This window comes from Piliocolobus tephrosceles, chromosome 7 (genome assembly GCF_002776525.5).
Source record: "Piliocolobus tephrosceles isolate RC106 chromosome 7, ASM277652v3, whole genome shotgun sequence".
Lineage (NCBI taxonomy): Eukaryota > Metazoa > Chordata > Mammalia > Primates > Cercopithecidae > Piliocolobus > Piliocolobus tephrosceles.
The window spans coordinates 27,504,794-27,529,406 of NC_045440.1; the positions used below are offsets into that span (position 1 = coordinate 27,504,794).

Sequence of the window (24,613 nt, forward strand, 5' to 3'; positions counted from 1 at the left end):
CCTATAGTCCCAGCTACTTGAGAGGCTGAGGCAGGAGAATCACTTGAACCTGGAAGGAAAAGGTTGCAGTGAATGGAGATCCTGCCACTGCAGTATAACCTAGGTGACAAAGTGAGAATCTGTCTCAAAAAAAATTATTTTTAATTAAAAAACAAAATACAACTATGTTCTTTCTGCTTAAACATTTTGCCCTCCCACCCATGGCAAATGATACAGGAGAAGAAATTAAAGACAACTTTGTAGCAGAAAACTGAATGAAAAGATGTTTGTTTCAAATTATCTTACTTGGATTGTTGTTTTTCCCTTGCCTTCAAATAAAGTGGGCAGCCTGAGACTGGGCTATGAGTAGGGAAACCTATGTGACTAAGTGTAAGCTGTGGCGCAGGGCTGAAGCTATGTGAGCTTCAGGTTCCCCATGCAAATCTTGCCTAGAGGAAACCTGTCCTTTCTCAATATCTGGCCCTGTGTCCATTGATGTATATTCAGTGCAAAAAAAAAAAACTTTTTCTTAAGTGCACTGTTAAGTGTTAGGGAAAGAATACTTATTCCTCATTCCTCATGTTTTCATGTGAAAGAACTGAAAGTAGTGCTTCTGATGTCCCTGAACTGTCTCACTCTACCTCTTAGTAGAGGATGCATGAACTATCAAATCAGTGGTACTCAAGAGAAGGAAATGAGTACACACAGGCTCTGCTCCTCTACCCTGTAAAGGAGGCCTGCAACTGTCCAGCCTGCCTGTGCCTGCTAAGGGTGTCACTGAGGGGTGAGGGGTCAGCAAGCCTACTTGGCCAATAGACCGAAAGCCATTTTCCCTTACAGCTTTATCAATAACTAAGGTGAAATGAGACAAAGGAAAAAACAGTGGCAAAGACTGGGCTCAGGCACTGAATTGCCTGGTTGTGAATCCCAGCCCCACCACTTACTATGTGACCTTGGGCAACTAACCTAACTTCTCCAGCCTTCAGTTTCCTGCTCTATAAAACGTAGCCAACAAGAGAGCCCATTTCATAGGATTGCAATGAAGATAAGAACAGTGCCTGGCACAGAATAAGCATTCAGTGTTAAGTGTCTATTATTTATTTCTTCTATCTCACCGATCCTTGCGACAATCTCAGTTCAAAACTAGGAGAGGGAACAAAGGCGAGCTGTGCATGGGCTTCCTAAAATCCCAACAGAGAGAAAGAATTTCTTTCAAAAGTAAGAGAGGAAGAACGTCTTTTGGCTACAGTAGTGAGATGATGCAAATATCTTATGTTACTTTCTGGTGAACTAGTTTGAAGAAAACTTCAGAATAACAGCTGGTCCCAAAGACAAAGCACTAGGGTGCCTAGTTCAAAACCTCTCTCATCATACTCTACCAATGAGAAATTAATTTGCAATGTTCCGGTTTTTTCCAGTGTGGGAGGCTATCAGGACACACACCCCCAAGATGGTTCATTATAATTTTCCATATTAATCAGCTCTATCACTCACTAATATTCAATGTGAGAGTTTGGTGCTTTTCCTAAAACCACCTCTGCTCTCTACTTAGTATAGGTATCAACTGATTCCCCTTCAAACTTCTTACACCTGTTTCCTATGTGAAATACTCTACGTGTCTAGGAACATATAAGCACAGTTACACTGTGCTTATTGGATGGGATAAGAGAATTACAGCAATTAAGGATGAAAATATAAGGTTCCTAAACACCTTTAACATCTATTACATGTCATCAGCCACTTACAGGTGATCCTGCTGCCTCCACACCAGCTCCTACACTGGAAATCCTCAGCAACTAAATTTAGCCCAGTGCCTGCCAAATTGTAGGCATTCAGCAAATGTTTATTCAAAGCAGAGCCTAGGTATTAGGTTAACCATGACTACAACCTGTCTAAAAAGTAGTTTTCCTCATAAACCGCTCCTCAAATGTCCAGACGCTACTTTTCCTACGTCTGTTCTCTGTCAACATCTTGTCCTTGCTGCACCGTTAGACATAAGACCTTAAACCATGCATTTCCTTAAGAAACCATGAGCTAAAAATTAAAAAGAGACAGAAGATATTAGTTTAAAAGTATTCCTCACCAAATTCCAGACAAGAGCTCTATAACAGCAGGTCTAGAAAACAACCAGAAGACAGAAGATTCGTTGGAGGAAATTAATAGAATGGCATGGATAAGAATGTGAGAACAAAAATTTCAAGAATACGCTAAAGACAGAACCAAAAAACACAAATAAACCTGCAGAAAAAACAAAAAGCTGTAAGAGAGTCATGGATTATATAAAGCAAACAAAAATGTGGTACGCTCTGATGCAACTGATGGGATTTACGGAAAGAATTTATTTAAACTTTATGCTATAAGCCATTACAGTGCCCTGCACTACAGAGACAGCACCACAGCAAGGGAGAGCCTGACGGGCACTGGGCAAATTGCTCCTTGCTGAGAAAAAATAACAAAGCGTGGGCAAAGGAACGGTAAAACATCCTCATGTGCAACCTCTGTGCAAACACAAGTGGTGGCAGCCAGAGGCTTCAGTCAATTCCTCAGAGTTTCCTAAGAAGTGCTCAGGAGTTGGAAGGTCATGTCTGCAAAAAGAAAATCTGCAGACATGGCAAAGGCAGAAAAAGAAATGACAAGCTCCATCCCTACTACATGGAACACAAAAGAGAAGTTCCAGGATCCCAATGCATCAAAGAGAAGGAGCCTCCTTTGGCCTTTTTCTTGCTCTGTCCTGGGCACTGACCAAAAATCAAAGGAGAACATCCCAGCCAATCCACTGGTGATGTTGCAAAGAAACTGGGCCAGATGTGGAATAATAACGCTGCTGCTGATGACAGGCAGACCCAAGACCAGAGGGCTGCTAAGCCGAAGGAAAACACAAAAATCTATTACTGCATATGAACTCAAGAAAGCCTGATGGGGTGAAAAAGGCAGTCATCAAGGCTGTAAAAAAGCAAGAAAAAGAAGGAAGAGGAGGAAGATGAGAAAGATGAAGATGAAGAGGAGGAGTAGAAAAGAAAATGAAGATGATGGGTCAGGCACAGTGCCTCATGCCTGTAATCCCAGTACTTTGGGAGGCTGAGACAGTTGCATTGCTTGAGCCCAGGAGTTCAAGACCAGCCTTGGCAACATGATGAAACCCCGTCTCTACAAAAAATACAAAAAAAGTTAGCCAAGCATGGTGCCTGTAGTCCCAGCAACTCGGGAGGCTGCGGTGAGAAAATCGCTTGAACCAGGGAGGCAGAGGCTTCAGTGAGCCAAGATTGTGTCACTGCACTCCAGACTGAGCAACACCCTGTTTCCAAAATAAATAAATAAATAAGGCAAGGCTTGGTGGCTCATGCCTGTAATCCCAGCACTGTGGGAGGCCGAGGCAGGCAGATCGCTTGAACCCAGGAATTCAAGACCAGCCTGGGGAACGTGGTGAAACCCCATCTCTACTAAAAATACAAAACATTAGCCGGGTGTGGTGGTGCATGCCTATGATCCCAGCTACCTGGGAGGCTGAGGTGGAAGGGTCACATGAGCACAGGAGGCAGAGGGTGCAGTGAGCCGAGATCACACCACTGCACTCCAGCCTCGGCAACACAGTGAGACCCTCTCTCACAAAATAAAAAATAAAATGAAATGATGATGATGAATAAGTTGGTTCTAACATATTTTTGTCTATAAAACATTTAACCCCCCTGTACACAACTCACTCCTTTCAAGAAAAAAACTGAAATGTAAGGCTATGTAAGACTTGTTTTTAAACTGTACAGTATCTTCTTTTGTATAGTTAATGCACCACCCAATGCGTCTTCAGACAGCCCTGTCCTGATGGTATTCCCAGTGGTCATTAACCTTGCCTGGTCCTCTACGGGGCTGTAAACTGGCATGGAAATTTAAAGCAGGTTCTTGCCAGTGCTCAGGACAGCTAGTTATATATGCAGATGGTTGTTGCTTTTTCATCTTCAGTTGTCTCTGCTGCAGCTTATATAAAATAACTGTTGTTCTGTTAACTGAACACTACTCAGTATTTGGCAAGGAGGGGAAGGCGGCAGCTGGTTTGTTGACATTCTGAATATTTCTAAGTAAATAAAATTTCTTTATTTAAAAAAAAAGAGTCTATATTAGAACAGTCTCCATGAAACAGCCCATGGGTTTTGATAATAAGCCCACAGAGAAGGACCAGGAGGCCTAAGATACCCTTTGGTCTAGCAATGACAGAAAAAGATACATATAACATATAAACCAATGTGAATAAAGAAAGGCGGCTTGTAAAAGACTGCAGGAAGGAGAAACATGGGGTCTCATAATATTGGTAAGAAAAGAGTAGAGAGATAAAGTTTAAGGTTGATTTAACAAGAAATATGGGTATCAATACGTTATATAAAAACATCCCAGAAAATCTCAGTACTTTGGGAGGCCAAGTCAAGTAGATTGCTTGAACCCAGGAGTTCAAGACCAGCCTGGGCAACACAGCAAAATCCCTATAAATAAATATATTTTTATATATTAAAATTTAAATATGTATATACCTTAACTGGGTGCGGTAACATGCACCTGTAGTGTCAACTACTCAAGAGGCTGCTGTGGGAGAATCACCTGAGGCCAGGGAAGCCGAGGCTACACTGAGCTGTGTGTTTTTTTGTTTTGTTTTGTTTTGTTTTCTGAGATAGAGTCTCACTCTGTCACCCAGGCTGGAGTGCAGTGGTACGATCTCAGCTCACTGCAACCTCCGCCCCTCAGGTTCAAGCAATTCTCCTGCCTCAGCCCCCCAAGTAGCTGGGATTACAGGCACATGCCACCACACCTAGCTAATCTTTGTGTTTTTAGTAGAGGCGGGGTTTCGTCATGTTGGGCAGACTGGTCTCGAACTCCTGACCTCAAGGGATCTGCCCGCCTCAGCCTCCCAAAATGCTGGGATTACAGGTGTGAGCCACCATGCCCGAACTGCAGTGAGCTGTGATTGTGCCACTGCACTCCAGCTTGGGCAACAGAGTGAGACCCTGTATTGAAAAGAAAAGAAAATCAGCACAGAAAAGCACTAAAACTAATATAAAAATGAAAAAAAAAAAAAAAAGAGAAGAGGTAAAAAGGATTGCACATATGAACTTAATCTTCTTCAGGGAGTCAATGAATATGTATCCAATATGATTTTAATATGAATCTTAATTATCCAAGGTACACATGTATCACCTAGAGTAATTCAAGTATTATTGCTCATGTGCCCCAAAAGAATTTTGTGAAGCCTTGTAACTGCTCACACATTTTTAAGTCAATGTACAAGATTTTTCAAAATTAAGTTTGAGTAGCTGCAAAGGATAACGTACAAAATATTGTTTTTTAAATAAAATTCCTTTGAATATATGCATTGGTATCAAAATAGCACAAAATTTGGTATTTGGGTATTTCATAATATTTTTAGTTTTTATTTTCACTATCGATACTTTGTAAAATGAAAAACCACTTCTTGAATAGTCAGTAGTTTTGTATCTTTACTTTTTTCCATGAATTCATATTTCCATTCAACTTTCCCCAAAGAATTTTGCCCTAATGTAGAGTCTTATTAGTTAACCACTCTATCACTGTTTTCTATAAAAATATGTATATATGCCAGGCACAGTAGCTCCCAATTACAATCCCAGCACTTCAGGAGGCTGAAGTAGGAGGATCGCTTGAGCCCAGGAGTTCATGACCAGCCTAGGCCACAAAGTGAGACCCCCATCTCTACAAAAAAAGGAAAAAAAAATTAGCTGGGCATGGTGGTGTGTGCCTGTAGTTCCAGCTACTCAAGAGGCCGAAGCAAGAGATTGCTTGAGCCCAAGAGGTCAAGGCTGCAGTGAGCTGTGTTCATGGCATGGTACGGCACTGTACTCCAGCCTGGGTGACAGCAAAACCCCGTCTCAAAAGAACAAAACAAACAGTACTCTAACATCTAACATTATTATTTTGTTTTCTTTATTTTGGAAATGGGTCTCAATCTGTCGCCCAGGCTAAAGTGTAATGTGCAATCATAGCTCATTTCAACACTAAACTCCTGAGTTCCTGAGTTCAAGTCCCACAACTGGCTTTTTTTTTTTTTTTTTTTTTTGTAGAGACAGGGTGTCACTACATTGCCCAGGCTGGTCAAATATTATTTTTAATGATCTTTCAGCTAAAGAATGAATTAGATTTCCTGAAAGCAAATAATGGAAAACTATACAGCTTGCAAAAAGAGTTGTGATTCAGATCATAAAAGTCACTCTTTTTCTCAATTTCTTGGATATATGCCAAAGACTTCACCATAACTTTTCAAGTTAATTACACCTGCTACTGTTTCACTTAGTGGCACTTTGCTTAACCTGTTATACACAGAAGGGGTTGAGAAGACAAAACACTGTTAACTTCATCATATCTTTGACAAGGTAATATTATGTGACATGATATGTTTTCCTCAAAATGTTAGAGCTGCAGATTTAGCTAATTCAATTTATGGGACAATTTGTTACGTGATCTAACAATCTGACATATAATCTAGAAAGTAGCTTTATGATCAAAAATTGATCTTTTATATATATTATCAAATCTATATGGCTGGGAGCTATGGCTCATGCCTATAATCCCAGCACTTGGGAGGCTGAGGCACAAGGATCGCTTGAGCTCAGGAGTTTAAGACCAGCCTGAACAACGTGGCAAAACCTCCTCTCCACAAAAAAAAAAAAAAAAAAAAAAACAACTTAGCCAGGCATGGTGGTGCTCAAGTCCCAGCTATTTTGGGGGCTGAGGCGGGAGGACTGCTTGAGCTCAGGAGGTCAAGGCTACAGTGAGCCCTGATCACACCACTGCACTCCAGCCTGAGTGAGAGAGACCCTGCCTCAAAAAAAAAAAAACAAAATCAGCTAAATCAAACATTTTCTGTACAAGTCGGCCTTATTTTAAAATTCAAACAAAAGTTTTAACAGCCACTTCACAGAGAAATAGATTATTAAATATGTTCTATAAGATTACTAAAAGTAACCAAGGATGAATTTGAATTATGTATATCTAACAATTTAAATGGATAAAAGACAGATCAATATGCTATTTCTTAGTAATTAATCTGCAATAAAATTTAACATGTAACTAAAATTAGCAGCTATTAATAAAACAAGCCAGATGATAAAGATAGGGCATTCCTCTGAGTAATGTATGTTATTAAGTAATCCAACTCTGGTACATTATATTTTTGAAAATAAATAAGAATGAGAAGGAATTCTATCAATTTTCTTTGTGACAGGCTGGAGTCCAGTGGAGTGATCTTGGCTCACTGCAAGCTCCACTTCCTGGGTTCAAGTGATTCTCCTGCCTCAGCCTCCCGAGTAGCTGGGACTACAGGCGTCCGCCACCACACCCAGCTAATTTTTTGTATTTTTAGTAGAGATGGGGTTTCACTGTGTTAGCCAGTATGGTCTCGATCTCCTGACCTCATGATCCACCCACCTCCGCCTCCCAAAGTGCTGGGATTACAGGTGTGAGCCACTGTGCTCCGCCTATCAATTTTTTTTTTTTTTTTTTTTTTTTTTGAGATGGAGTCTCACTCTTTCACCCAGGCTGGAGCGCAGTGGTGCGATCTCGGCTCATCGCAAGCTCCATCTCCTGGGTTCAGGCCATTCTCCTGCCTCAGTCTCCCAAGTAGCTGGGACCACAGGTGCCCACCACCATGCCCGGCTTTTTTTTTTTTTTTTTTTTTTGTATTTTTTTAGTAGAGACAGGGTTTCATCGTGTTAGCCAGGATGGTCTCGATCTCCTGGACTCGTGATCCGCCTGCCTCAGCCTCCCAAAGTGCTGGAATTACAGGCATGAGCCACCACACCAGGCCTCAATTTTCTTAAACATCAATAGTAGGCTTTTTTCCTAAGTATTTAATAAAAGAAGTGAGTATACAGAAGTGTAAACCACTGGCCGGGCATAGTGGCTTATTTATTATTAACTAACAAGGTCTAGCATTGGGAATAATTGCTTCAACTTCAAAGTTGTGTTGAATGTAAACATCTAAAGATATCTGTAACAATGACAACGTGATATGAAAACAGCTGTGATTTTTACTGGTGACAAAGTCACAGGTACTACTAATACTATAATTCATTACCTATGTTAATAATTGAAGGAATTGCTAAATTTCATTTGTAAGTTGCTGAGAAACAAAAGTGTAACCTTCTCCCCATCCATATTTATAGACCCCCCATTCATTCTATCCACGTTAAGAATCCCTATTCTAGAGCATGTATCCTTGATTAGAGGTGTTCATATGCTACCTCATCCACCCTGGAGTGTGTACTCGTAATTAGGATATCAAATGTTAACTAGTTATTCCTCTGTGTGGATTAAAATTAATGTCTGCATCTATATCACTTTTTTGGGTATAATTTAATAGGAATGATGAGACTTCTGTACAAATGAATACAAACAGTGAGGACTTACGAGGAGATCCAAAGGGGTGAGCCATGAAGTGCAATGCAGTTATGCTGAAGTATTTGAAATTAAAGACACTGTAAGAGGATCTGGCAAACATGAATACAGTAATATGTGTTACAGCTGCTAGGAAAAAAGTGGAGAAAAAGAATGAAAGTCGTTATTACTGTTATTCCTTATTTAAGATTGAAAAAGACATCGTGGAAAAATATGTCACAAGGTGTTTGTTGTCTGTGGTCTGGAGCTGAAGCTGTTTCAGACAGAGAATAGCACGACAGTGTGGGAAGGTAGAAAGGCAGGGCCACACGTGGAGGACGGGAAGGCACAGAAGCTTTTTCCGCATGTGAAGGACAGACTAGTCCAGCCACAGTTATAAGCGTTTTATGCATATTAATGGTTTTAGTCCTCACAACAACCCTATTATTTGCATTTTACAGATGGATAAACAGGCATAGAGAGATTAAGTAACATCCTGAGTCAAAACCAGGTCTGTCTAGCTCCTCCGGACTCAAAACTACTCAATGCAAGATTGCGCTGTTGCTTAGGTGGGAGCATGACTGGAGATAGGAGATCAGGTCAAAGGCTGTTGAAATGATGCTGACGAAGATACGGTGGAGGTGTACCCTGCCAGTCAAGCATCAGGAATAGGTGAAAAAAAATTTCCAGCCTGGAAAACTAAACAGTTGTTTTTAGGCTAGACAGTACCCACAAAATAGGGAATAAAAGTTCAGTGTTTCTGAGCAGAGATTTTTACCAGCAGTTTTAAATCTTCCTGTGTCTGACTGGATCGATTCCTGCGTTACCAGCGTCTCCCTCCAACTAAAGAATGTTCGTCTGGGCAGGATTTTATTGTAATCACCAGCTAATGTTTACACTAAGCAGCACCTTAGTCCCCTGACCAGATAGGAACAACAGTAACACAGTTTCCAAATGTTCATTATATGGTGACTAAGCTCACAGTTGTCAGATGCTTGCACCAGATAGCAGCAAAGGAAACACTGACCATCTAGCCCATTTGCTAGCAGTTTGCAAGAACTCAAGAGTGAAGTGGGAGGGAACGTTTAAGGTCAAGAGCACAACTGCCTGGCATATAAGTAACTAGGGTCTGTAGCTCTTCACATTGTAGATGGAATTTCAGATGACTGGAGTTAAATGAAGGTTTTATAAAAACATACCTAACCTACCTTCTGCATTGAATGCATGCAGGATCTAGAGACTGACTGATTCGTCTTTGATGTAAAATACAACAAAGTCCCAACTTCCTAGTTGCAGGAAAAGAGAGAAGGTCCTGGCAGCACAGTGAATTCTTTAATAAACAGATTCAAGAGACCATAAAAGTAATTTGAACTTACATGACTGCCTGGCATGTAAGTAACTAGGGTCTGTAGCTCTTCACATTATAGATGGAATTTTAGATGATTGGAGCTAAATGGGAGTTTTATAAAAAACATACCTAACACACCACCTGCATTGACAGTCAGCTGGTTCCTAGTCCAAAAGTTTTTTACTGGGCGGGTTCAGATTCAGCTCCTGGCCTTGTATTTGCAGCATGGGAGCCCTTCACTTGAAGGTCATTGTTCAGGAGCCTGTGGGTAGGTAGTCCAGAAAGCCCATGGGTGTCCGCTCCCCAGACGCTCACCCACCCGACCCTTGGAGCTATTCCATCACTTTCCCAGGCCCCAGAGAGGTGTCTCCTTATCTAAGCTCTCTGAGATTGCTGGTCAGAATGATTTGTTTTTAACTTACCAGAAAGCAGTGAAGATCTTAAGAACAGTCAAGACTAAATGTTAAAATTTTCACCCTCGTGGTCTCTGACATGTGTTCTTCTCTGCATCCCATGTTTCACTTCCATATTTAAAATTTTCACTTTCATATTGACAGACTAATGGTCTGACTTAAGATTTCTTAGCAAATAGCTTCTGTTTAAGTTTAGTTGTTAATTGTAGTTACTAAAGTGTAGATTTCCAGGTTGGAAAAATAGAAGCAATTATTTTCATCTGTTCTTAATTTATGGGCATTATTTATATTCTGCTCAAGGTCATCACCAAGGTCTGATTGCAAAAATTCAAAAAATTGCAACCTCAGTCATATATGGGTTAATACTCATCCCTAGGACAGGCCATTAGTTGGAAGGCAAAGTACTTTGAAACAGCCAAAGTAGGATGACCGATTACTCTTTTAGGATGCATCAGCTTTATGCACAGATACATTTTTATACCATTTCTTTCAGGCTTTTGATGTACCTTATTTAATAAGGATTCAACAAGGTAGTTAACCTATTTTTATTAAATCACAACATAAAATATTTATTTCAATTACAGTCAATCCTCATCTTAAGTTATGAAATATTTAATATTTTCTGCCGCTTATTAATAAAAAGCATTTATACAAACTGCTATAGTGGTTTACACTTTTTATTTTTTTGAGATGGAGTTTTGCTCTTGTTGCCCAGGCTGGAGTGCAATGCGTGATCTCAGCTCACTGCAACCTCTGCCTCCTGGGTTCAAGTGATTCTCCTGCCTCAGCCTCCCAAGAACCTGGGATTACAGGTGCCCACCACCACAGTCAGCTAATTTTTGTATTTTTAGTAGAGATAGGGTTTCACCATGCTGGACAGGCTGGTCTTGAACTCCTTACCTAGGTATATTTCAATACATATCTGGTTTCCTTTTTAATCCTATGTATTTTATGCTTTTGGAAGATTATTCTGAGAAGGAGTCCATATGATTTATCAGACTGCCAAAGGGTTCACGACCAACAAAAGGTTGCGAATTTCTGCTCCAGGCTGGGTGCAGTGGCTCACGCCTATAATCCCAGGGCTTTAGAAGGCAAAGGTGGCAGGATCACTTGAGGCCAGGAATTCAAGACCAGCCTGGACAACATAGAAGGAACCAAAAATCTACAAAAAAAACTTGAAAAATTAGCTGGGCATGGTGGTGCATGCCTGTAGCCTGAGCTACTCAGGAGGCTGAGGTGGGAAGATCACCTGAACCCAAGAGTTCGAGGTCATGGTGAGCCATGATTGCACCACTGCATTCTAGCCTGGACAACAAAGCAAGACTTTCAAAAAAAATTTTTTTTATGTCTGCTCTCAAAGCAGTTTTTAGTGCCTTCAGCTACCTTTCTTTTCCGATCAACATTAGAATTTTTTTAACAATTTGTGTGTGTTTTTTTTTTTCCTTTCAAAGTTTATCATTGGGCATGAACTAGAGGGCTTGTTAATTAGCAAAAGAAATGTAAGAAATAATTTTTCACTGGTAAAGTGCATAGTGTTGAAAGTGTGACTAAAATAATGACTAAAAATATGATACAGGTTCCTCCATTCTTAGGACAGCAAAGTATAAGACTAACAAACCTAGCATCCTGTTCCCTGTCATTTAGTCAATCCAGACTTGGACTCAGATTCTACTGCATAATTTTGATCAGAAGAGTACCTGAATCCTGCTACATCTGTCTCAAGGGAAACTTCTGGGGAAGGTGTTTGTCTGAGAGCTGTGGCTTCACTAAGCTTACAGAACAGGTGGCATGACTAATGCTGCAGCTTCTTGCTAATAAAGATGCAGCAGAACCCTGTTAATATCTTGTTACAAATGACCAAAACGGCTTAGATCAGTTCATAACACTCCCACGAGACTAATAAGGACCATGAAGGCTGGAATCAAATTCTCTTTTGTTTACCAGTGTTTTCTTAGGGTCAACATCCTGATACACACACAGAGGACACTCTACAGTTGTTGAATGAATTAATGAATATGATACATATTTAGCTGTATGTGGGTTTTTCCTAACTCCAGAATGTCAGTTCCTTTAAATAAAAAAAAAAAGCACGTCATATTTATCTTTCCCTTACCAGGACACTGCTGGAGTGATGCGTATCAGATGTCAATGAATAACTGCTGAATGTCTTTAGTTCTGATCTAATCTGAATTAACCAGTCACATTTTTCCAAATGTTTAGAGAAGAAACTCTTCTGCAAAATCTTAGAAGGCAATGAGAAGCTGTGCTCTAATCTAGTTGTGGAGAGATGAGCTTAGGCAGATCAGAGTTCAGATCCCCGCTCTGCCACTTTCTGATCATGCGACCTTAGGAAGCCTTGTAACACCTTTGAGTCTCATTTCCCTTCTGAAAATGTTGAGATAACAATGGTGCCTATATCGTTTGTTGTAAAGATGTCATGAGAACTTATACTCTTGCAAAGGATCTAACACAATATAAACAATAATAATGCCTATAAATAAATGCTGGTTGTCATCAATGAGAAGATCCACAAACTAAGTCTCTATTCACTTCCTGTATTTCCAAGAATGCTGTGCTGGCTGTCTCTGCATTACCGACACCTTCTAAGCATTCAAAGACCTTGACCACAGAGTTCCTTTTCCTATGATAATGATAGTTCAAGAAACCAACTCTGAGCAATATTATGCAAATTGATGATCTTCAGAGGAAACCCACAATCCCTGAAATAAACATCTTATAGTTGCTATCTGGAGCATTAAGAAACTACACTTAGATCTACAGCTTAAACAGCTATGATTATTGTCAATTAAAAGCAAAAGGGCATCATTTGTTATTAGAAACCTGGTATTATAATTGACTACATGTCTAACCCAGTTAACATTTATTGAGTACCTAGCATATATGCCAGTGTTATCTGAAAAGAATATTACTTAAAATATGACATGTTTTGATAAATAAAATTTGTTTAAGAGAGTTGACAATAAATAAATAAATCAAGCAAAATAGCAGCTACCGCCTACTAAGTAGGTACAATGTGCCAGGCATTTTACATAAATAACTCACTCATGCCCATAGCAATCTTACATGATCCATATTACAGTGTTATCACCTCCACTTCACAGAAAAGGAAATGGAGGCTCAGGGAGGCGATATAAACTTCTGAATTTTACACAGCTGGTAAACAGTAGACCCAGCACTCACACCCAAGTCTGAGTCATGCTTCTCTTCAACCAACTCTTGCCTTTCCCACCCCCAGACACAGTGGTAATCATTAAACTCCCTCGCAGCACCTCTGTTCTGCAGCTTGGCTACTGCTTGTGGGGTTGATCAATTTAAAAATTAACCCAATCTATAAATTGGCCTATCCTCTCCCTAACCTTTAAGTTCAGGTCCTTACTATCCACACGAAGTTGTGGGGGGCAAAGGGACCAAATAGGCCCAAAAAGTCCAGGTCAATGGAGAGCCAGCTCAACACACAGCAAGAGAATCCCTGAGGACACAGACAAGGGCTTGCGAGAGGACGTCTTAGTGTGGATTCCTCAGAAAGCAAAAACCAAGGCTTGTGTAGGAGTGCGTCCCAGACAAGGAGGGAAGGGAGTGAGCATGAGGAAGTGTCAGATTATGAGCATGTGAAGCTGGCATGAGCCCAGGCTGAGCTGGCAAAAGCCAGGGTTGAAAAGTGATCAAAGGCTCCGAGGAGAGGCGAGGCCAAGAAGACCTGAAGCGGCACCTGCAAGGGGTCTGATATGGGGCAGAACGATGAAAGCAGAGTCTGAAACCCTAAGTAAAGCTTCTGGAAATGGCAAGGCATAAAGTCCTGGTCCAAAGCCAGAGTGTGACCTAATCTTTTGTTTTGTTTTGTTTTTGAGACAGGGTCTTACACTGTCACTCAGGCTGCAGTGGTGCAATCACACCATCACAGCTCACTGCAGCCTCGACCTCCCCAGACTCAGGTGATCCTCTTGTCTTAGTCTCCCAAGTAGCTGCCCACAGGCATGCACTACCATGCCCAGGTGATTTTTTTATTTTTGTAGGACAGGGTTTCACCATGTTGCCAAGGCTGCTCCTGAACTCCCGGGCTCAAGTGATTTGCCTGCCTCAGCCTCCCAAAGTGCGGGGACTGCAAGCATGAACCACCACGCCCAGACATATGACTTAATCTTAACCAGTCTCTGTCCCCCATCCTACTTTTAAGCATCCTTCCTGATGTAAATAGATGAAGGCTACCATACGGGTTCGGCCTGATAAATCCTACATTCAGAGAAGGAATTTTCCCACAGTAGGGTTTTCCTATACTACTTATATAACTATATTAAAATGACTAACACAAAATCATACCAAACGTGTATGAAATGTCTGGCTCCTCCCATTGTGTCATATTATACCCAATCCCCCAAAGAAGAGGGCAGGTGGCAAGTGTGGCCATGACTGGCCTAGTAACTAAGGAGGGGTAATCACTGAACAGGCCAAGGATTTCGCTTACACACAGGTTTCTGTTGTGGTAACACTGGATGAGAATGAAATTGAGCAAGGAAGCTTCTGTGCTACTTACATGTGACTAAAACACCAAGTCAGCCAATCTTCTCTGGAAAGGAATATGTAATCTAATAATAAAGAGCAATGATAAGAACAGCAGTTACCATGCATCGATTCTTATGATGGTTTGAATTTCATATGTAAAATTTATTTTTTAAAACACAATAATTTTGTAGCTGTTTATATCCTCTAAAAAAAAAGGAAAAAGGTTTGCTTTAATGGAAATGTACATATATGTGTGTATGTAAACAAAACAAATAACTCCAATCAAAACTTCTTATGCATTATAAATTCCACTTCCAAATTTTTTTTTAAGAATTACAAAGAATCTGTAAGATTCCAGCTACATATTCCAGTCTGTCCGTGGATCTTGAAAAAATAATTTAAAAGAAATTAGAAACACCTGGGTGCAGCTGGTCATGCCTATAATCTCAGCACTTTGGGAGGCTGAGGAAGGCCAATCACTTGAGCCCAGGAGTTTGAGACTAGCCTGGGCAACATGGCGAAGCCCCATCTCTACAAAAAAATACAAAAATTAGCAGGGTATGGTGGTGCACACCTGTAGTCCCAGTTACTTGGGTGGCTGAGGTGGGAGGATCCCTTGAACCCAGAAAGGTGGAGGCTGCAGTAAGCCATGACTGCACTACTGCATTCCACACCAGCCTGGGCAACAAAATGAGACCCTGACTAAAAATAAATAAATTAAGAAATAAATAAAATTTTAAAAACAAAATATATATAGGCTTGGCACTTTGGGAAACCAAGATGGGAGGATCCTTGAGGCCAGGAGTTCAAGACCAGCCTGGGCAACCACAGCAAGACCCTGTCTCTAAAACAATAAAACTAGAACAACACACACACACACACATACACACACACACACACACACACACACACACATAAAGAAAGATTCCAGCTACATAAAAACTCAAAGGGATCCCGAAATTTGAATTTATACTTCCAAGTAAAAACAAAAATAAAATTAGTCTTGCCATCCTTTTCTCCCTCACAGTGACCACATTCTGCTGACATTAGAAATTTTACAGTTTTCTTTTACTTAGGAATATTTTAAAATTTATTACATTACTATAAACTTTCTGACAAATTCACAATTAAATAATTCCAACTTGTTCACAGTAAACACAACAGAGATCTATCTGTCAAAGGTTTCTTGCTTTTTCCAGGACCCATCGTAGATACTTATTTCTGCCTCTTCTGTCCTCTTAATATCCTGGTAGACACAGGGACTCCATAGCACCCATACAACTGCCCACTCTCACCCCTCCAGCACCTGAAACTCATTTGAAAGCTTTCAGCCTGGGGTGGTGGCTCACACCTGTAATCCCAGCACTTTGAGAGGCCAAGGGGGTGGATCACTTGAGGTCAGGAGTTCGAGACCAGCCTGGCCAACCTGGCAAAACCTCGTCTCTACTAAAAATACAAAAATTAGCTGGGCATGGTGGCACAGGCCTTTGATCCCTGCTACTTGGGAGGCTAAGGCAGGAAAATCACTTGAACCCAGGAGGTGGAGGTTGCAGTGAGCAGAGATCATGCCACTGCACTCTAGCCTGGGTGACAGAGTGAAACTCCATCTCAAAAAAGCTTTCTAAAAAATCCCATATGACACCAAAATTCCATCTTGGTTCTTCAAATCCTGTTCCCACTGTTTACCCACAAACCCTCTCTATCAATAGCAAGAGATCGATCAGGGAAGTTTAGAACCAGCGAATCCTTGCCACCCCAACCCCAAAAGGAGAGGGAGTAGCTACATTTCTTGGCATTCTAAGTTGGAACGCCGAACTTATAGAATTACTTGCTCAAAATGTTTTAGTTAATAATGCTATGCACTTCAGAAATACCACAGGTAAATAAGCATATGTAGCAACCCAGGGATGATTTACACATTTATGTGACATTGCTTATATGTGGAAAAATGTTATAAATGTTCTAAAATTGTGGCGAGTACCTCAGACAATTTTAATTAACCTGTGCAAGCACATTATCTAGATCAGAGATTCTCAAATTTTTTGGTATCAAAACCCCTTTACACTCTTAAATATCAGTGAGGGCAATAATAGCTTTTGTTTATAGGGGTTATAGCCTGTAGATATTTTTTGAATTAGAAACTGAGAAATTTTAAAAATATTTTAGAGCCAGGCACAGTGGCTCACACCTATAGTCCCAGAACTCTGGGAGGCCAAGGCAGAAGGACTGCTTGAGCCCAGGAGTTCAAGACTATAATGACCTATGATCACACCACTGCACTCCAGTTTAGGTGACAGAGTGAGACCTTGACTCTAACGTGTGTGTGTGTGTGTGTGTGTGTGTGTGTGTGTGTTTTAGTTCACTTAACAACGAATCATTACATCCTAATATAAACAACATTTTTAAAGAAAAATAGACATTTAATAAGAGTAGCACTGTACATTTTTGCAATATGATGTATTAACTTGAACACTACATTAAGAATATTTGATAATTTATAAACAAAGTCACGTCAACAATTTGGGAATTCACATGGCTACACTTCTCAATAAGCTAAAGAAAAAACTGAGAACATGACAGATTCAGAGTGCAGAGACTGATGGTCTTGAAAACTAATGTGCGATTCAGCAATTCCACTCCTGGGTCTATACCCAAAAGAACTGAAAGCAGGGTCTTGAAGAGATACTTGCACACTCATGTCCACAGCAGCATTACTCACAAAAGGAAAAAGGTGGAAGCAACCCAAGTATCCATCGGCCGATGAATGGATGGGCAAAATGTGGTTTATCCATACAATGAAATATTACTCAACCTTAAAAAGGAAGGAAATTCCAACATGTGCTATAACATGGATGAACCTTGAGGACACGCTAAGTGAAATAAGCCAGACACAAAAAATAAATACTGCATTATTTCATTTACATGAGGTCCCCAGAGTAGTCAAAATCATATAGACAGTAAAATGGTGGTTGCCCGGGCCTAGGGGTGGGAGGAATGGGGAACTCGCATGGAATGAGCACAGAGTTCCAGTTTTTAAGAAGAGTTCTGAAAATGAATAGTGCTATGGTTACAGAACATTATGAATGTATTTAACACCACTGAACTGTATATGCATAAAAATGGTTAAACGATTTATTTTCTTACGAGTATTTTACCAAAAAAAAAAAAAAAAACTTGAGGAAAGAGAAAGTAATGTGAGCTTCAAAACCCAGGGCCAAGGTCAGGAAAGGACATCTTTTGCAACTGAAGCCAGAAAGAATCTACACCAAGGTTGAAAAGGAAAAGGCCTACAGGGGACTGGCAAATCATATAAATGATGGAATGGAACAGCTGGGGGCCGGAAGAGGGCAGAAAACCCAGGATTGCCGGATTTTCAGATTATTTAAGAAACATGATGAATCTGAATCTTTACACAAAACCTGATTTTTAAATGTTCAAACTTCAGGCCAAACAAAACATATCCCTGGGTAAAATATGGACTATGGTGCCTGAGTATGCAATCTCTAATCTATACATTATAAACAGAATTGCTTCATCTTCAGGAAATTCTTCCCAATGGAAATTTATTCTACAGTATAGTCCTAATATTAGATCACAAAGAAACATCAAACTTAAAATATAACCTAGCTCTATAATGGCTTAAAAAATAAAAATAAAATATAACCAATGAAACAGCATTGACACGAAAGATTGTTGTCAAAGTGACAAAAGCAAAACAAAGGCCGTGGTGCTTTGGGAGTCTAGAAAGGTTACAGTAATGCAAATGTCACCCTTCTGCACTGTCCAAACAAGATAATCTATCTCGTGGACAAGGACAGCCACTGCTAGAATACTGAACTCCATAGAGTGGAGTGGAGGAAGATAGCTCATCAGGCTCTGTTGTCTTGAGACGTACCCTTCAGAAATTCCAACTCTGAGACCTGCAAATCACCCTTCAAACTACTAATTGAGGGTAATATCAGAACAGGGAGCCTTTGAGCATGAGCACTAACAGGACCACTGCAATCAATCAAGAGGCATCCACTACAGACCACCAAAGACCGGGAAAGAAGCTACAGCGGCCCCTGCTTTCTAGCAGCCACAGCCTGAAGGGAAGGGAGTTTTCAAAATACACAGATAAAAGCAAAGCAGTACAAATATTAGAAAACAATGTGGGACAAAGATAAAAAAGATGCCACTTACACAGTGGCATTTCTCAATGAGGAGAAATCATAAATGCTCTAGATTCGAAAGACAGATTACAGGAAGCAAGAGTAGGCTTGAAGATCGGTCTGGCGATGGTGGGTTCCAGGAACTGGTTAGAAGGCTATGTTGTCATCTAAACACAAGGCAATGAGGTCCTTCACTAGGGCAATGTCAGAAGAATGAAAAGGAATACTGGAATGAAAATATTTACAAGGAAAACAAAGACAGTTTAGCGTTTGACTCAATGAGGATAATCTAGTTCCTGTAATAATTTCACGTATTAATCCATCCGCAGGACAGAACGATCCAGCTTCTTCAACGACTGTGGAATCAATAAATTAAAAACCCTATCACCCAACCTCAAAGTGCAGACCACATCTCAATCCTATTCAAAACAAACCTCAGGGAAAAAAAGACCTTATGAGACAACTGGGCATTTAAACACTGAAAATTTGATGCCACCACCTCACTATATTTTTTTTCCTCCTCCTTGCACCTAATTATTGTTAATTGTTTAGATATGATAATGGTATTGCAGTTATGTTTACAAATAATAAAAGACACATTAAAACATCTGTGGGTAAAATCGGATCTCCTTCAAAATAATATGGGGAAGAAGACAGGGACAAAGATGTAGCTAGGACAGTATCAGCCACAAATTAATGGTTTTCAGGGGTGAGTGACAGGAGCATGGAGGTTCCTTATACTATTGTACTATTCTGCCTAAATTGGCATATCTTTTAAATTCTCCATTAACAAAAGTTTTTAAAAATTAAATTGCAAATAAAACTTTTACATATTCAATGATCTTTATATAAATTCTATTTCAATTTTCCTAAAAGTGGAACAAAAGGATCACTGACTTGTATATACTGGTCAAAACATAAAGACAGTCACTACTCTTAATAATTATGACCCATCCTATGTAAGTTTTTACTTAATTAAAAGTATATATAAATTAGGTTTGATAAAAGTAAAGCAAAGGTGAAATTTATCATCTATAAAATACCTATGCTTTTTAAAAGAACTCTGTGGAAGAAGTTTGAGGACTCCAGAGTTCTAAACTCCTTTCCTTGTAAAAGAAAACTTTCTCACGAGAAAATGTACAATTCTCAAAATTTAATAATTTCAAACTTGAGTGTGCAAAATCTAACAAGATGCACAACAGAATAATTTAACTTCTTTTTCTGCTTTCCAGTTTTTTGTTTTGCTTTTTTACTAGTATGCTTAAAGATACATCATGCAAAAAAATGAATAACACCATAAATTTAATGGAACTAAGGATTGGTAAAGATTAACCTAACTCTTAGCTTGATACTTGGCACACTGTTGATGTTCAAATATTGAATACATCAGAAAAAATTATAAACATGTTATGATACAACAACTTTTGTGGTTGAATGGGTTTCTCACGTCACATTTCCTCGAGGAATACTGCTCCCTCCATCTTTAAAACAGAAATCTAGATTATTTTTGTTGTTGTTGTTTTGTTTTGTTTTTTGAGATACTGTCTCGCTGTCGCCCAGGCTGGAGTGCGGTGGCGCCATCTCGGCTCAATGCAAGCTCCGCCTCCCAGGTTCACGCCATTCTCCTGCCTCAGCCTCCCGAGTAGCTGGGACTATGGGCACCTGCCACCACGTCCAGTTAACTTTTTGTATTTTAGTAGAGACAGGGTTTCACCGTGTTAGCCAGGATGGTCTCGATCTCCTGACCTCATGATCTGCCCGCCTTGGCCTTCCAAAGTGCTGGGATTACAGGCATGAGCCACCGCACCAGGCCCAGAAATCTAGATTCTTATACAGTATCTGATTTATATTAGTAACAACTCCTACCCGAGAGATTGAGATGGAGAGCCCTAAAAAAGTACTGTCAAAAAACCTAAGCAAAATAAACCAAAAAAAAAAAAAAAAAAAAAAAATGCAATAGTAGGATCTGGTAGTTGCCTAAGCTGTGTTCATAATTCGTTATTTTATTTAGTATATTATATGCAATCTGACCACTTAATGCTGAATCCAGAATTCTAGGGAAATTCAAAACATGTAATTCCTATTATCCATAACTTACTTAATCAAGAGCTGGCAACTAACCATATACACAAACCCTGAGTCCTCATATCAAATGCTAGTATCCAAGTAGTATTTCAAGCACAGAGGTAAAGACTCTTTTTTCTTGCATTTTTTAAAAAGTTTATTCCTTCTTATTGCTGCACCAATAAAAGTAGTAAAAGCATGAACAATATTTATGTCTAATGATAATGCTAAAATACCAAATTCTACAGTAGCAGTCTACTGTAATTTGTGTTTAGAGAGGTTCACTAATAAGGCTATCAAACAGTTTACTTGGCAACCAGCTAGACTCTGCTTGTAAAACTTCGCAAATTTGTATTTGCTGAATTTGACTATCTGCTTCCATTAATTATGCAATGATACACATTCAACCACACATATTTTCTTATCTGTTTAGCTTTTAAGAGTCTCCCTGATTCATTTTCACAAGTATATTCAAAAGCAGTAAACGATCACAGCATTCTTTTTAAAGGGAAAGGCTGAGGAATCACATACAACTTCTGAGTACATAGAACCACGCTCTCCCCACTAGACTCTAACATAATTAGCGGGACAGGCTCCCTGAGGAAGAGCCCCATTATGAAATTAAAACATACCACGTACAATTCTCCAGAGGAGCAGACTCTATTTGAGGAGAAATATTAGCCCCACTCAAGTCATTTCACGGCAGAGAGAACAAACAGGTCTATTGTGGGTACCATAATTACATTTTGCATGACTTCCTTCAATTAAAATCGCTATTTAAATTAGCATCCACATAGCACTAGAGAAATCTAAAAAGTCATTATCTAATATGACCTAATGATGCCTTCCACTAACAAGGAATTAGTCTGAAAATGACTTCATGTATGCCATAAGGCCCTCCCCTCAGTAGAATTATGCAACATAATTTGCAAGAGAACTGTAAGGACATGGGTCAAACCCACTTAATTCTGCACATACTTTAAGGGCTCCAATCTGTACATCTACCAGGGTCAGAGTATACTGAAGCACCAAAGAAGGGCTGGGTGTGCTTTGTTCATATTAGGTACTCATTGATTACCTAATGATACTGACTAAATTGATGTCTAGTAAAACTATCAGAAGGAACAAAAAGATTTTCAATGACCTTACTAAAAAAGATGGTGCGATCAACATCTGTCGTCTCATTAGACAGGCAGCTGTTAACCTTTACACTGTCTATTGCTCATTAGGTTAAGCATGACACATGGGGGATGGAGAGGGCAGCACCATCTTTTACTGTAAAACATTAACAGTCTCTGCCTATTTGTGCCATCTGTGGCTACTTTCATCCATGTTAGAGGATCTTCCCCACCTGTTCTAAAGAATAAGTCAACTCGGCCGGGCGCGGTGGCTCAAGCCTGTAATCCCAGCACTTTGGGAGGCCGAGACGGGCGGATCACGAGGTCAGGAGATCGAGACCATCCTGGCTAACACGGTGAAACCCCGTCTCTACTAAAAAAATACAAAAAATTAGCCGGGCGAGGTGGCGGGCGCCTGTAGTCCCAGCTACTCGGGAGGCTGAGGCAGGAGAATGGCGGGAACCCGGGAGGCGGAGCTTGCAGTGAGCCGAGATCGCGCGACTGCACTCCAGCCTGGGCGACAGAGCGAGACTCCGTCTCAAAAAAAAAAAAAAAGAATAAGTCAACTCACAGAACACCATAAAAATCAGTGTTCAGGTTAATGAAGATCTTGACACCTAAACCTCCAAATGCTTTCAACCTCCAAAAGTTCTGGTCTCAAAACCTTACACTTGGGGGTGGAGAGGACAAAGAACGAACGAAAATTAGCCAGGCATGGTGGTACATGCCTGTAGTCCCAGCTACTCAGGAGGCTGAGATAGGAGGATCACTTGAGCATGGCGGGAAGAGGCGGCAGTGAGCAGTGATTGTACCACTACACTCCAGCCTGGGCAACAGAGTGAGACCCTGTCTCAAAACAAACAAACAACAACAAAAAAAAAAAAAAAAAAAAAACAGAAAGACAGGAGAAACTCTAGGCTGATGTATTTAGCACTGTGTTAATGTGCATACCCCCCCCCCCACCCCCAGCCACACACGTAATAGAAGACAAAAGGCTAAGAAAGAAAATGGACTCGGCCGGGCGCGGTGGCTCAAGCCTGTAATCCCAGCACTTTGGGAGGCCGAGACGGGCGGATCACGAGGTCAGGAGATCGAGACCATCCTGGCTAACATGGTGAAACCCCGTCACAAAAAAAAAAAAAAAAAAAAAAAAAAAAAAAAAAAAAAAAAAAAAAAGAAAATGGACTCACACTTGACCAAGGAACTGAAAAGTACAACTTACATAGAGGTGTTCTTTCCTTTCAGGTTTTGGTTCTGATGTTTAAAGCATCACCTCTGAGGAGGTATAGCTCCCCGTTTCAGTCTCCAAAAGAACTAGAAGTGTACTAAAACAATTTTCATGGCATACTTCCTTGAAATTCATCGCAAATAAGACAAGACGGGAGAGCCTATGTTCTGATTTTGTTTAAAAGGACAAAAGAGAAACAGAAAACCTAATATTGCATGTTCTCACTTGTATGTGGGAATTAAACACTGGGTACACGTGGACACCAAGACGGGAACAACAGACACTGGGGACTCCAAAAGGGGGAAGGGGAGGAGAAGGAGGCGGCAAGAGCTGAAGAACTCCCAGTGAGTACTATGTTCACTGTCTGGATGGCAAGATTGATCAAAGCCCAAACCTCAACATTACATAATATACCTTTGTTTTTTTGATTGTTTGCTTGTTTTGTTTTGAGACTAAGTCTCACTCTATCGCCCGAGCTGGAGTGCAGCGGCACGATCTTGGCTCACTGCAACCTCCGCCTCCCGGGTTCGAGAAATTCTCGTGCCTCGGCCTCTTGAGTAGCTGGCATTACAGGTGCCCACCACCATGCCTGGCTAATTTTTGTATGTTTAGTAGAGATGGGGTTTCACCATGTTGGCCAGACTGGTCTTGAACTCTTGACCTCAAGTGATCTGCCCGCCTAGGCCTCCCAAAGCACTGGGATTACAGGTATGAGCCACTGCACCCGGCCGCAATATACCCCTGTAACAAACCTGTACATGTAACCCTGGAACCTAAAAGGAAAAAGAAACACAAAAGAGGAAAAAAAGAAGGAACAGGAAATTTGATAAAATACCAAGTTTGAGCTTTCTTCCCCAAGCTAAGTGGGTGATATCATTTTTAGCTCCTTTTAACATTTTTTTGGTCTTTAAAAATCATGCATTGTATTTTATAAGAATAGTGAAACTTTTTCAAGTCACCCATCTGGCCTTTCACTAGAAAAAGGCATTCGTGGCCGGGCGCGGTGGCTCAAGCCTGTAATCCCAGCACTTTGGGAGGCCGAGACGGGCGGATCACGAGGTCAGGAGATCGAGACCATCCTGGCCAACATGGTGAAACTCCGTCTCTACTAAAAAAATACAAAAAAACTAGCCAGGCGAGGTGGCGGGCTCCTGTAGTCCCAGCTACTCGGGAGGCTGAGGCAGGAGAATGGCGGGAACCCGGGAGGCGGAGCTTGCAGTGAGCTGAGATCCGGCCACTGCACTCCAGCCCGGGTGACAGAGCGAGACTCCGTCTCAAAAAAAAGAAAAAGGCATTCATGTACACATAATACTGGGCAAACAACTAACAAGTATGCTTAAGAAAAACAGCTGTCATTGTGTGCTTCATCACCACGCACCCATGGCAGGGAAAAAAAAAAA

At 40.6% G+C, this 24,613-nt stretch overlaps 1 protein-coding gene across 2 annotated transcripts in view; it reads right to left on the reverse strand.

The window, feature by feature from the left end:
* KIF13B (kinesin family member 13B) overlaps positions 1–14,730 on the reverse strand; it is a 165,862-nt gene extending 151,132 nt beyond the window's left edge. For both annotated transcript variants that reach the window (XM_026453976.1, XM_026453975.1), the window contains exon 1: positions 14,684–14,730. In XM_026453976.1, the coding sequence (XP_026309761.1) occupies positions 14,684–14,685 (2 nt within the window). In that variant the 5' untranslated portion in view covers positions 14,686–14,730. The remainder of the gene's footprint in view (positions 1–14,683) is intronic.
* Positions 14,731–24,613: the final 9,883 nt, after the last annotated feature.